The sequence below is a fragment of the Salmo salar genome, chromosome ssa20 (assembly GCF_905237065.1).
Source record: "Salmo salar chromosome ssa20, Ssal_v3.1, whole genome shotgun sequence".
Taxonomy (NCBI): domain Eukaryota; kingdom Metazoa; phylum Chordata; class Actinopteri; order Salmoniformes; family Salmonidae; genus Salmo; species Salmo salar.
Genome location: NC_059461.1, coordinates 32,685,092 through 32,699,694, shown reverse-complemented (window position 1 = coordinate 32,699,694; position 14,603 = coordinate 32,685,092). Strand labels below are relative to the sequence as shown.

Here is a 14,603-nt window from a genome sequence, read left to right as displayed (position 1 = left end):
TGTAAGGTCTACACCTGTTGTATTCGGCGAACGTGACAAATAACATTTGATTTGATATCTTGGACAGGGTGATATTTTTAATGAGACACAGTGTGTGTCTGTATGCTAGTACATCTGAGCCAAGCAATGTTAATTAACTCTGCATTCCCTACCAGTTATTGTAATCCCAGACCCACATCAAATGTGTTGGTTGGTTTCTTCTGTATTGTGCTAGTTACTTTCATATACTGTACTCTGACATGTAAACCTGTTGTGATTGGACTTTATTTTACAGTACAGAAAAGATAGTGTACTTACATGCTCAAATGGTAATTACACAATAATAACCCATTAATTATTTGGGAGCAAAAACCATTAACCATATGCTAAAAGCTACTGTAGGCACAACAATGCCTAGTGCAGGTATTCCAAAACTGGGGTACGCGTACGGGGGTATGCCAAATAAAAATGTGATTCACATTTTATTTTTTTATTTATTCTTCACATTTTCGAACAGTCCATTTATATTTTCCAACGGGGCTATACATTTGGGTGAGGTTTTTTTCATTCACCTGAGTAGCCTCGTTTCACTGCCAAAAATAAAATTAAACTATATAGTGTACAGCGAAATAACAACACAATGTCAAATACAGGTAATCTAGTCAAATAATTAACATCCAGTCACATTAACCATTACTCTCTCGTGGGAATTCCACTAACGGTCCGTATGTAGCCAAAAGTAGCTGCTGCTCATGTTGGTACTGATGGTGCAAAACCCATTACAGGGAGACATAGTGGAGTGGTAACGCGCGCGCAAGCAGTTGCTCCCGACACATTTGGGTACACTGCAGCATCCACCGAGAGGCTCTTGTTGCCAAGGGAATGCCTGACAGCTTGAAAGACGTTTTGGACACTACAGCGAAAATGGTTAACTTTGTTAAAGCAAGCCCCTGAACTCTCGTGTATTTTCTGCACTATGCAATGATATGGGCAGCAACCATGTAACGCTTTTACAACATACAGAAGTGCGCTGGTTATCAAGGGGCAAAGTATTGACACATTTTTCTTAAATTGAGAGACGAGCTTAAAGTTTTCTTTACTGACCATAATTTTCACTCGTCTGACCGCTTGCACGATGACGAGTTTCTCACACTACTGATCTATCTGGGTGATGTTTTTTCTCGCCTGAATGATCTGAATCTAGGATTACAGGGACTCAGCATCTCTCCTCCGGACCGTACCCCTCCCAGTCCACGAGGTACTGAAAACCCCTCGCCTGACGTCTCGAATCCAGGATGGATCGAACAGAGTACGCCGGGGCCCCCTCAATGTCCAGAGGGGGCGGAGGAAACTCCCGCACCTCGGCCTCCTGGAGCGGGCCAGCCACCACCGGCCTGAGGAGAGACACATGGAACGAGGGGTTAATGCGGTAATTGGGGGGAAGCTTTAACCTATAACATACCTCGTTCAATCTCCTCAGGACTTTAAACGGCCCCACAAACCGCAGACTCAGCTTCCGGCAAGGCAGGCAGAGGGGCAGGTTTCGGGTCGAGAGCCAGACCCTGTCCCCCGGTGCAAACACCGGGGCCTCACTGCGGCGACGGTCTGCACCAGCTTTTTGACGTCGTACGGCGCGCTGAAGGCGGACGTGAGCTGCGTCCCAGGTTTCCTCCGCGTGCCAGAACCAGTGGTCCACCGCAGGAGCCTCGGTCTGGCTCTGATGCCAAGGGGCCAGAACCGGCTGATAACCTAACATACACTGAAACGGAGTGAAGTTAGTGGAGGAGTGGCGGAGCAAGTTCTGAGCCATCTCTGCCCAGGGCACAAACTCCGCCCACTCCTCCGGCCGATCCTGGCAATAAGACCTCAGAAATCTACCCACATCCTGATTAACTCTCTCCACCTGCCCGTTACTTTCAGTCTCCTCGCCTCCCGGATGTACTCCAGATTGCGGTGGTCAGTCCAGATGAGAAAAGGGTGTTTAGCCCCCTCAAGCCAGTGTCTCCACACCTTCAGAGCCTTGACGATAGCCAACAGCTCCCTGTCCCCCACATCATAGTTTTGCTCCGCCGGGCTGAGCTTCTTAGAGAAGAAGGCACAGGGGTGGAGCTTAGGTGGCGTACCTGAACGCTGAGAGAGCACAGCTCCTATCCCAGCCTCAGATGCGTCCACCTCCACTATGAATTGCAGAGAGGGATCCGGATGAGCCAACACAGGAACCGAGGTAAACAGAGCCTTCAGTTTCCTAAACGCCCTATCCGCCCCAGCTGACCACTGCAAGCGCACCGGACCCCCCTTCAGCAGTGAGGTAATGGGAGCTGCTATCTGACCAAAACCCCGGATAAATCTCCGGTAGTAATTGGCAAACCCTAAAATCGCTGCACCTCCTTTACCGTGGTGGGAGTCGGTCAATTACGCACGGCTGTAATACGGTCACTCTCCATCTCCACTCCTGACATAGATAGGCGATATCCTAAAAAAGAGACGGACTGTTTAAAGAACAAGCATTTCTCAGCCTTGACATACAGGTCATGCTCCAACAGGCGACCAAGCACTTTGCGCACCAGGGACACATGCTCGGCGCGTGTAGCGGAGTAAATCAGAATGTCATCGATATACACCACTACACCCTGCCCGTGCAGGTCCCTGAAAATCTCATCGACAAAAGATTGGAAGACTGATGGAGCATTTTTTAACCCATACGGCATGACAAGGTACTCATAATGCCCTGAGGTGGTACTAAATGCTGTCTTCCACTCGGATACGCACCAGGTTATACGCACTCCTGAGATCCAGTTTTGTGAAGAAGCGCGCGCCGTGCATTAATTCAATCACCGGGGCGATCAGAGGTAGCGGGTAACTGTACCCCACTGTAATTTTATTAAGACCTTGATAATCAATGCACGGTCGCAGACCCCCCATCCTTCTTCTTCACAAAAAAGAAACTCGAGGAGACGGGTGAGATGGAGGGCCTAATGTATCCCTGACACAGGGATTCGGAAACATATGTCTCCATAGCCACCGTCTCCGCTTGCGACAGGGGATACACGTGACTCTTGGGAAGTGTAGCGTCTGCCATGAGATTTATCGCACAATCCCCCTGTCGATGGGGTGGTAATTGAGTCGCCTTCTTTTTACAGAAGGCGAGAGCCAAATCGCCATATTCAGGGGGAATGTGCACGGTGGAGACCTGGTCTGGACTTTCCACCGTAGTAGCACCAACGGAAACCCCTACACACCTACCTGAGCACTCTCGCGACCACCCCGTAAGAGCCCTCTGTGGCCAAGAAAAAGTGGGGTTATGATTAGTTAACCAGGGAAGACCCAGCACCACCGGAAGCGCAGGAGTGTCGATAAGGAAAATACAAATTTTCTCCTTGTGACCCCACTGCGTCACCATAGTCAATGTAGCCGTGGCCTCCCTAATCAACCCTGACCCTAATGGTTGACTATCTAAGGTGTGAATGGGAAAAGGTACTTTTACCGGTACAATAGGGATCCCTAAACTATGAGCCAACGTTTGATCAATAAATTCCCAGCCGCGCCTGAATCTACTAGTGCCTTATGCTAGGAATGAGGGGAAAAACATCAGAAAAAGTGACAGACACAAATATATGAGCAACAGAGGGCTCTGGATGAGAATGGTGCCTACTCACCTTGGGTGGCGCCAGAGCGCCCTGCCTGTTACCTCGATTCCCAGAAGAACCTACCCGGCACCGACCAGCAGTGTGTCCTCTGCGTTCACTGACGGTACGCGAGCGGGAACTCCCCTGTGCACCCTCTCTCCTGGCTCCATGGTTATAGGAGAGGGATGTCCACGAGAGGCCAGCCCGTTGTCCAACCGGATGGACAGATCCACCAGCTGGTCGAAGGTTAGGGTGGTGTCTCTACAGGCCAGCTCCCGACGGACGCCCTCCCGCAGACTGCAGCGATAATGATCTATCAGGGCCCCGTGATTCCATCCTGCACCGGCTGCCAGGGTCCTAAACTCCAATGCAAAATCCTGGGCGCTCCTCGTCTCCTGCCTCAGATGGTAGAGGCGCTCACCCGCCGCTCTGCCCTCGGGTGGGTGGTCGAAGAATGCCCGGAAACGGCGGATGAACTCCTCATATCGGTCCAACGCCGTATTTCCTCCTTCACCATAGCGCTGGCCCATTCCAGGGCTCTCCCGGTGAGGCACGAGACTGATGGGTCTGCCGGTCTGATGGGACTGGGTGGACCGTGGCCAGAGAAAGTTCTAATTGGAGCAGGAAACCCCGGCAGTTGGCAGTACTTCAGTCGTAACCCCGAGGCATGGCTAGACGGATACTACCCGGTTCAGGTTGACAAGGGGCGTTTTGGATCGACCCTGGTTGGGCTGGTGGAGGCGCTGGCTGAATCTCCCGTCTCTCTAAGCGGTCCATCAGCTGAACAGCGCGATCCATAGCAGCGCATAGATGTGATAGTCTCTCTGCATTCTTCTGGATGCGCTCCTCCACCTCCCTGTCCGGGATATCTTCTCCTGCTGACTTCAAAAAATGGGTCGGTGATTCTGTCATAGTCCGTGTAAGTAGGTGGCAGGGAAGTCAGGCACAGGAGAAAACAGAGTGGTTAAAAATGGAATATTTATTTCCAAAACCAACGTAGAAAAATAATCCGGGTAAAACAATAACCCGTCGCACACCGATACAGAAACAACACGTACATAACAAACAAACAATCACCGACAGAGAAATGAGGGGAAGCAGAGGGTTAAATACACAACATATAATTATTGGGATATGAAACAGGTGTGTAAAGAGACCAGACAAAACCAATGGAAAATGAAAAACTGATCAATGGTGGCTAGAAGGCCGATGACGTCGATCGCCGAACACCACCCGAACAAGGAGGGGCATCAACTTCAGTAGAAGTCGTGACAATGATTAAGAAGTTGGAGCTCTTCTCTGTCTGCATTAACAAGGACAACACATGGGTCTTTCCATCATTGTAAGATTTTTTGTGTGCAAATGAACTCAAGCTTACGGACAATGTCAAATGTGATATAGCGAAGCACCTGAGTGAGTTGGGTGCGCAATTACGCAGGTACTTTCCTGAAACGGATGACACAAACAACTGGATTCGTTGTCCCTTTCATGCCCTGCCTCCAGTCCACTTACCGATATCTGAACAAGAGAACCTCATCGAAATTGCAACAAGCGGTTCTGTGAAATTTTTATTTAATCAGAAGCCACTGCCAGATTTTCTGGACTGGGCTGTGCTCAGAGTATCCTGCCTTGGCAAATCACGCTGTTAAGACACTGATGCTTTGTAACCACGTTCCTCTGTGAGAGTGGATTCTCGGACCTCACTAGCATGAAAACTAAATACAGGAACAGACTGTTTGTGAAAAAGGATTTAAGACTGAGACTCTCTCCAATACAACCCAACATTGCAGAGTTATGTGCATCCTTTCAAGCACACCCTTCTCATTAACCTGTGGTGAGTTATTCACAATTTTCGATGAACAAATAAGGTTAATATGTAAGATGGTTAAATAAAGAGCAAAATTATTGATTATTATTATATTATTATGTGTCCCCTGGTCCTATAAGAGCTCTTTGTCACTTCCCACGAGCCGGAGCCGGGTTGTGACAAAAACTCACACTCATTCTTATGTTTAATAAATGTATTGTATAGTGTGTGTGTGGCAGGTTTACAAAATTTGAGAGTGCGCTGACCCTGATGCTAGAGGGAGTACGCAGCTGGAGATTGAATGTTTGAAGGAGTACAGGTCTATAAAAACTTTAGGAACCACTGGCCTAGTGGATTAGAAAAGGTAAGATCAGGACTACCTGGCCTGATGACTCCTTGTTGTCCCCAGTCCACCTGGTCGTGCTGCTGCTCCAGTTTCAACTATTCTGCATGCGGCTATGGAACCCTGACCTGTTCACCAGATGTGCAACCTGTCCCAGACCTGCTGTTTTCATCTCTCTAGAGACAGCAGGAGCGGTAGAGATACTCTGAATGATCGGCTATGAAAAGCCAACTGACATTTACTCCTGAGGTGCAGACCTGTTGCACTCTCTACAACCACCTTTGGTCTGGGTATTTTTACAGTAGATACACCGCCGTTGATGTCCATGATCTGTCTGACCTCTGGGTTTTCTTGCGTAATTGCATCTCTTCTGACCGCAGTACATCTCTAAAGGACTCAGCAGACCATGTCTGTGCCCCAAATGATACCCTATTCCTTATATGGTGCACGACTTTTGATCAGGGCCCATGGGGCTCTGGTCTAAAGGAGTGCACCATGCAGGGATTAGGGTGCCATTTGGGACGCAGTCCATGGCTGACTCCTGTGAACCACATCCAGCCGGAGAGCAGCTTCAGAGGATGAGAATGTTCTGTACACTCATCTAAAAGCTTCCGTTCAAGGGTCGGAAAACAGGTGGTGGAGACTCAATGGCTCGTGTTTTTCTGTTCAGACTAGGCACCACATGTGCTATGGGTAACACAGTTCAGGAGCTTTTCCTGACTATGTGACTGAGCCGTCACTTGAAAAACTCCAGTCCCATATTATATTGGACATTTCTACTGTTTTATTAAGTTCTTAACACTGTAGGTCTCCACTGAACAAGGTAAATCCGCTTTTAGTTTTCACGCTCCACATTTTTGGAATCACTTAAAAAATTCATTACATTTGGACTCCCTGGTGCCACTAGGGCATTTTATAAACCTGATGATGAGTTCACAGAGGTGTGCAATTGTTTTGAGTGATTGATTTAGTAACTTGTTTATAAAGGCTGTGATGTTGGTGGTGTTCTGGTGTAGTGTACTTCTTATTTTATCTTGTTAGATTTTTTTATCCATTGCTTTGTGGTCTCAGGGCACCATTGAAAAAGAGACCGTGGTCTCAATTGGGCTCCCCTGATTAAATAAAAGTTAATAAAAGGATATGTTATACAGTATGGTGTATATTTCTTTAGCATACTGGAACATGGGATGCATGCTCAATTATAGTGTTAAAAACATCCAAATTGTGGTATTTCTTGTCAAATGTCAATTTGATTTGGTGCTCAACATGGAAAACAAAGCTTATTAGCCTCTCCTCTCAATCCGGTCACTTTCACAGGTTTAAGAGAATCATGCAGAGACACTGTGAGCTGGATGAGTACGGTGTGTCTGGCAGCCTGCCAGGCTAATACGGCTAAAAGGCCTCAGAACTAGATTGTGTCTGGCTTAGCTGTCCTCATTCTGAATACACAAAACAGGAACAGGTCACAGAGAATGTTTGGTAGAGGAGGAGAAAGAAGGCAGAGAAATGGAGGTAATACAATAATATACCATACACATTTTATTCAAATATGTTTTTTCGCTGCTGTAACATTAAGAGCTGTATTAGTAATAGTAATATTCGTAGTTGTAGGAGTTGCAGTATTCCTAGTAGCAGCAGCAGCAGCAGTAATAGTAGTAGCAGTAATAGTAGTCGTAGTAGTAGTCGTAGTGGTTTCATAGTTGTAGTCATAGTAGTAGTAGAAGTATTGGTATCATAGTAGTAGTAGTAGTAGTAGTAGTATTGGTATCATAGTTGTTGTTATAATAGTAGTAGTAGTAGTAGTAGTAGTAGTAGTAGTAGTAGTAGTAATAGTAGTATTGGTATCATAGTTGTTGTTATAATAGTAGTAGTAGTAGTAGTAGTAGTAGTAGTAGTAGTAGTAGTAGTAGGATTGGTATCATAGTTGTTGTTATAATAGTAGTAGTAGTAGTAGTAGTAGTAGTAGTATGAACAGCAGTGGGTCACCAGAGATGGGTAAGGAGGCTACTGAATGATTGCCTAAGCCTGTCTGTTTCAGCAGCAGACTTCTCTCTCCACAAACCAAATCAGCACCTTTTGTAATGTGATTCATATTCAGCAGGAAACCTCATTACGTTCCGCAGATAAAGCCAATTATTTCAAAGCTGCTTGTCATGCAGAGCATGAGAACAAAAGGGATAGATTCAAGTGTATGAATAACAACCGAGGAGCCAATGTGTTACCTAGCGTGTTACCTACTCTGAGCCTAGCAGGATAGACACATGGCCTATTATCATGCAGTTGTGAAGTTCAATAGAGCAATGTATTTGTTTCTCGTTCAATAACATTGCATGTTAAACAGTAGTCCACGTGTCTTGTTTTATCTCATCTTACATTTGAATAAAATGGAAAATTAATTTAGATTTTTCATTTACACGTTCCCATTCTGTTGGAATGGTTTGAATTAGAATGGCTTCAACTAAGATCCTTCACTAAAACATCTGATTGGTTCTGGGGGAAAGGCTCCATGTACAAAGGATGTTGCCATTTTTGATTTGGAGATTTGAGGAAGTCATGGTGGGACTAATGAGTGCTACAATCAATGTAGAAATGTGTTTTGTGGGTATTACCAATGGGGATAACAGCATTAAAATACCGTTACCAATGTGGGTAAGTTTGAAACGAGAGCGATGTCCCTGATAAATAAATGTAAAGCTGGTGACTAGGTAATCTCACCCCAGCCAGCTCGTAGCAATTGAGCCTGACAAGGTTAGCGACCTCACTGGCCTGATAAAGCACATAGACCATATATGTAAAATGAAGAATGCACTATGCTACTACTTCAAGGCCTTGGTTTCAGAACAGTTGCCTGAAGAAATAACGTGGATTGAAAAATGAAAAGGTGTACTGGGACTATCAACCTCTATCTGTAAAATATATATCTGACTCAACCTTAAAATATCTCATCAAGGACTTGACTCTAGTGCCAGAAAACATTTACAAGCCTTTTGCTCTTCGTACCCCTAACATTTTCCAAGCGTGAATTTTGCAGTCAATAAATGTTTTACAGTTTTAGCCCACATCTGATTGTATTGGAAAGTCAAACAAATCAAAGAGTATAAATCTGCGCTTGGCTCCTCTGAGGAGAAAGGCCAGGGATTTATTTTTTTGGAAGGCCTACTTCTGGGTTACTCTAATCAAGAGAAAGTGCTCAGGGATTGGCTCTGTTTGGCTGTAATTTACTAGAATCGTGATTTATTTGGAATCACTGATCAGGCAGCAGTTGGTGTCTAGTAGGAAGGGCAATGGCAAACTTTTCAGCCATTGAAGTCAGAGATTTGAAATTAAGACGTTTGGCGGAAAATAGTGTAAAAAATAAATGAAAAGCATTAAAATATTTTAATTCTTTTAATTAATTGTTTACACTATTTCCTGCCAAATGTCTTAATTTCAAGTATCTGACTTCAATGGCTGAAAAGTTTGCCATTGCCCTTTTATATTATAAAGGGTACAAAACTATTACAGTATGTACATGATATTTGCATAGGCAGGTACAGTACATACAGATTTAACATAGTAGGCTACTTACACCTGTGATACCTGTTTGCATTTTGTGTAATTACACTGAGGTTAGTCTAAGACATCTCTGAGGAGGTTGGACTTGAAATCAATTAGCACTCAATCAAGTCATATACCAATAATAACTGATAAACCCTTTTCTGGCTGTTGTTGTGATTAGTAGAGGGAAGTGTATCGGTTATTTTCATTTCAATAAACGCTTATTGGGAGTATGGTGGCTCAATCAACATGACTATTTATTCTATGTGTGATTTATTCTGTTGGTATTAAGATAATATAATCAATCTAGAATCAGTGCACCATATGAATTCAAATAACATTATTTTTTATATTCATGTTTATTTTATCCTTGAGACAGATCATGAATATGCCTCTAAACGTCACAACGCAGTAGCGCTTTCCCTGCGCTCTTGCTCTGAGAGAGAGGCTGAAAGAGAGAGGGAGAGGGTGGGATGCAGACAGCATGCGAGAGCTAGCAAAAGAGAAGGGTTGGCTCACTCACCATGCAGTCAGGCAGCGCGAGCATCGGAACCGTTTGACAGCATTTTATGACAAAACCCGTTCTGAACTGCTATCTATCGGCACCTCAACGTTCTATTGCGACCAATGGTGGATTGATGGGAGAAACTCGCTGCATATTTGAGGGAGGCATGTGCACATTTCAAGACACATCCAAATCTATTTCAGGATCAGGACGAATCCAGTGACCACAACGCCTTTGAGAGAGGAAATGTCAAAGCAGCAATAGAGTATGCTGCTTCGCAAATACGGAATAATACACTGTTCAGGGTGGACGAGATGATGTTGTCCTCGTGACTGAGATTTTGACGACTTTCCACGTTGCAGTGCACGCATAGATGTTTTTCTACAGTAAATAGTCGCTCCTATTTAAGACTATGGTTCGTGTCTGACGTTATTTATTTCTAGTGGACACAACAGAATACGTTCTATGTATCTTCAAAAGCAGCGCTTCTGTAAAGGTACAGGCGTGCGGCGTTGCATATGATCTAAAGAGAAAGCATTGTTTTGTCCAGCGTCCTTACCAACCTTGAACTTCCTCAATACAGCATCTGCATACCACAGTCTGGGAGACTCGAAGCTTGGATGTCAACAGTAGTCCCCCCACATCAGCCCTAGAGAAGCGTTCCGCCGGCATCTCAGTGGTGCTGAAAGGACAGCTCCTTGTTTCAGGACTCCCAAAGTTGACTTCCACCGAAAGCATCTGCTTTTCACTGCAATACAGCCGACAGCCGAAGTAGCTAAAGTACTCCAAATGCATTATTATTTGGCTTAACGGCTTCTGCCCAACTGTTCTATTAGGGTTCATGGCTGTGGCACGCAAAATAAAAACTTTGCTCACGGTTAACATTTTTGTTTTTGTGGGGATCATATTGTTCTCGGTATATTGTAGAATACAGGACCGTTCTGAGGAACTCATTCAGATCGGCAGGATATCAGACCAGAGACTGAGAGCCAGGAATGGCAAAGTTTCCAACTTGGTGGACAGGCAGTCCATACTTCAGAGACTGGAGCGGCTGGAGGACGTTGTCTACAACCAATTAAATGGTATGCATTATTATAACTTTAACAACATATTCAGCATATAGCTTTTACTCAAGTATGAGATATTTATCATTTTCAGCATTGTTAACTGTGGAGTCATATCTCTGTATAGTTATATACATCCTGAATTACTGTCATTTTTCTACAGAGTAACTATAAACAGCCTAATTTTCCAAATACATTGAATTTGATCAGACAATGGACAATGAGATAAATATGCAACTGGTATATCAGCCATTCAGACAGTATCAGTCATTATGGTACTGTTATTGTGTGCATAGTGAGTCATCCAGTGATGAATGGTGAATTTATGGAGCCACAAATTATTGCCAACAAGTGAATAGGTTTAACTCAAGTAAAATCAATACAACTGTTCCTAATCTGTGCACTTAACCTGGTCTAATCCCTATCAAAAACACCAGCCAATAGTAGTTAGTATTATTGAGAATCCCATAGAGGTGAAAACCCTGGCTCTGGCTACAGAGTTCTGCTTTTGTCATTCCCTTGGCCCAAATACAATAATTTTGTCTGAAATGTAAAAGAAGGTCAAATTAAATGGTTCTCTAATCGAATGAAAAAAAATATTTATTTCTTTATGTAACCTTTAGTCATTGAAATGTGTTGCAGGAGGTTTGGTCTGTCTGGCAAAACAGCATCCTTTAAATCATGTTAAAAACATCTCCGGGCTATCTCATCTCTCATTATGCCCCATGGTCCTACTCTCTCATGAAACATGAGAGATTCAGACACTGAAAAGTCCAACATTTATTTTGAGACAGCTAATGCATGCATCACTATTTAGCATTCAGTCAATACCACAATTACAGTAAGAATCATCCATATGGATACATTTTTACATTTTATGTTATCAATAGTATATACAAATCCTATACAAATTATGAGACAAGCAGCCTGTGCCATCACTGATTTGTTTGAAATAGTGTATGCATCTAATGACAAAGTATAATTCCCTCAATCTCCCTGTTTAGTCGATGTCAACAAAAGCCAGTATCTGCCGCTGACAAGTCGGTAAACCTCAAGGTAAAAAGGTTAACATAAAATCCTTTCCATAGAGGCAGGTTCAAAAAGGATACGTCTTGTATCCACTGTATCAAACTATCATGGTAGTATTTGTGCTTGGTGCTCAGCAAACTGCCTGTTCATGTCAGAACTATTGTATTATAAACAGGATTTTGGTGAAAGTGTTGTGAAGTCGGTTTATTATTCTCTTTGTCAAAAGTGGTCAAGGACAGTCTGTATCTACTGTTAATGCTATATAGCATGGCCACAAAACACTCCTAGTTTGAGGGTTTTTATTTGATCTTATTACTATGCTTTGGTGCTGGCTGGCATCATTTTTGTACGAAAGAGGTCCCTCTGTCAGTTTGAGTTATGCTTTGCCTTTGGAGCCAGGAGGCACTGGCTCACCAAAGTATAATGCATCCTCTCATTCAGGGGACTTTGTCTGGAGCGAGGGGCCGGGGAGCCACCATGTATTTGCCCTGGAGTGTACAGAGTCAGACAGAGTCAGACAGAGTCAGACAGTCAGACAGAGTCAGACAGAGTCAGACAGAGTCAGACAGAGTCAAACAGAGTCAGACAGAGTCAGACAGAGTCAAACAGACAGAGTCAGACAGAGTCAGACAGAGTCAAACAGAGTCAGACAGAGTCAGACAGAGTCAAACAGAGTCAGACAGAGTCAAACAGAGTCAGACAGAGTCAGACAGAGTCAAACAGACAGAGTCAGACAGAGTCAGGAGGAATCCTTCCCTTCTGTCAGCATCTCTCCATGTTTAGCATCCGGATATTTATTGACACACTTAATCATACATTTATATCCTGATTTATTTCTCGATTTTAAAATGGGGAACAGATCACTGATTGTAATCTGTTGCCATTGGGATTGGCGTTACAGAGTGAGAACCTTGTGTGCCAATAACTATTACCATGTCCGACAGTGATTTGAAGTTGTCCAACAATGACATACCAAGGGATTAAGGCTTAGATTAGATTTAGAAGACATTTACAAACTCTTCAGCTATTACATGGATTTGCAAAGTGATGCAGCTCCTGTGCATTGTACAAGCATTTATTCCAGTACTGCTCAGTCAGTGATTTGGATGATGTTATCAAATTTTTTCTTTGACTCGGTGTGTGAATTTGGTGATATTTAGGTTCCAGGTAGAACCCTTTTGGGTTCCAGGTAGAACCCTCTGTGGAAAAGGTTCTGGAACCAAAAGAGTTCTCCCTGAAACCAAAAAGGGTTGTCCTATGGGGACAGCTGAAGAACCCATTGGAACCCTTTTTCTAGTGTATACAGTATAGAGAATAGTGTGTCATTTGGGAAGCAATTACAGGACCAATCTAATCTAATACTATCTAATATTTCCATGAGGTCATTCCTCACCAGAACAACAGTAAAGTGTGCTATCTGTAACTTTGCAATTCACTATGTAAATAACTGACAAGAGGCTAGGGTCATCAGCAGCTCTCCTCTCCTCTGCTGAAGAGGCACTATCCTCTACTGGATAATCATCTATCTGGGATTAAGCTTCTTGTTAACAGGCTTATAGGACAGTGTTGTGACCTAAGCAGTGCATTAAAAGTGCCAGATCTCTACTTCCTCTTAGTGCAACTTAAGATTCACCAACAGATCCTCTCTGATCTGCGTATTTATGTTTTAGGCTACAATTTTAAAAACAAGTATACTTGTTGACCAATAATCATCAAGACATTCATATTTTATACCTAATTTACACGTTTCAACTTATGTTGCATTAATATGATAAGGTCCCTGTTGTATCTAGATGTAATTAAAATCCTGTATCATGAAAGAGTATTATAAAGTTGCCCCAAGACACTGGCTTAAGGTCAGCTCTGAGTCTCACAATGAAGTCAAGCAAAAAATATCATGCAGTTGATACTTTACTTTCTCCCAAGATGAATGCCTTGTCATTCATGCACTGTTCTCCCCAGCTCACCTCTCTGTCCTCTGACTGAGTGACCCTGCAGTGTGTCACAGCCTCCTGCTCATTGTTGTCCTTAAATAGACAGGCTGAGCTGAGCAGGGCTGAGTGTTTGTCATCAGTGATGCATGTCACTGAGTCCTGCTTTCATCCTGAGTGAGCGGAGGTGATTAGATGGCATGGCAGCAGCCTCTGAGGATGGTCCAGCTGCAGCAGTAGATATGACTCATATTTATCATTTCCAATTATGCTGCAGAAAGAAATGTTGTTTATATGTTAAAGCATGGAAAGAGAGAACTCCTGACGAGGAATTAGAAATGAAATTATGTTTCATCACCTCATACCCCATACACTGTTGATGCTTCAACCAGGACCTTAATGGTATTCATCACAGTGTGAGTATAATTTTATATTGGAGAGCCCACAGACACCTCCCCAGCAGATTGGAGTGGGGGAATGGAGCCTGTGATGGAATATATTTTCCACTAATGATATGTAGATGAGGAATCATCAACCAAACATTTTCAGTAACTGATGAGAATCTATTCAGTTCCAGCTTTTAGAAATCTGAATCTCTGTAATGTATTCAACGCCTCATCTGACAATCTGCATTTAAGCTACAAGATAATTACACTTTGTGAAGAGCTAGAGATTTCATATGCTGGTCAAAAACTCCAGCAATTTCATTCCTGTGATTATTTAAAAACTTTAATTTCATGATTCCCTACAAAGCCCTGACATTAATTGTCCTCGCCCTCCTA

At 43.6% G+C, this 14,603-nt stretch overlaps 1 protein-coding gene across 1 annotated transcript in view; it reads left to right on the top strand.

Annotated features, from left to right (window-relative positions):
* The first annotated feature begins 9,746 nt into the window (after positions 1 to 9,746).
* LOC106580456 (polypeptide N-acetylgalactosaminyltransferase 9) overlaps positions 9,747 to 14,603 on the top strand; it is a 140,940-nt gene continuing 136,083 nt past the window's right edge. Inside the window, exon 1 of the mRNA XM_014161543.2 lies at positions 9,747 to 10,879. Within this exon, the coding sequence (XP_014017018.1) occupies positions 10,639 to 10,879 (241 nt within the window). The 5' untranslated portion in view covers positions 9,747 to 10,638. The remainder of the gene's footprint in view (positions 10,880 to 14,603) is intronic.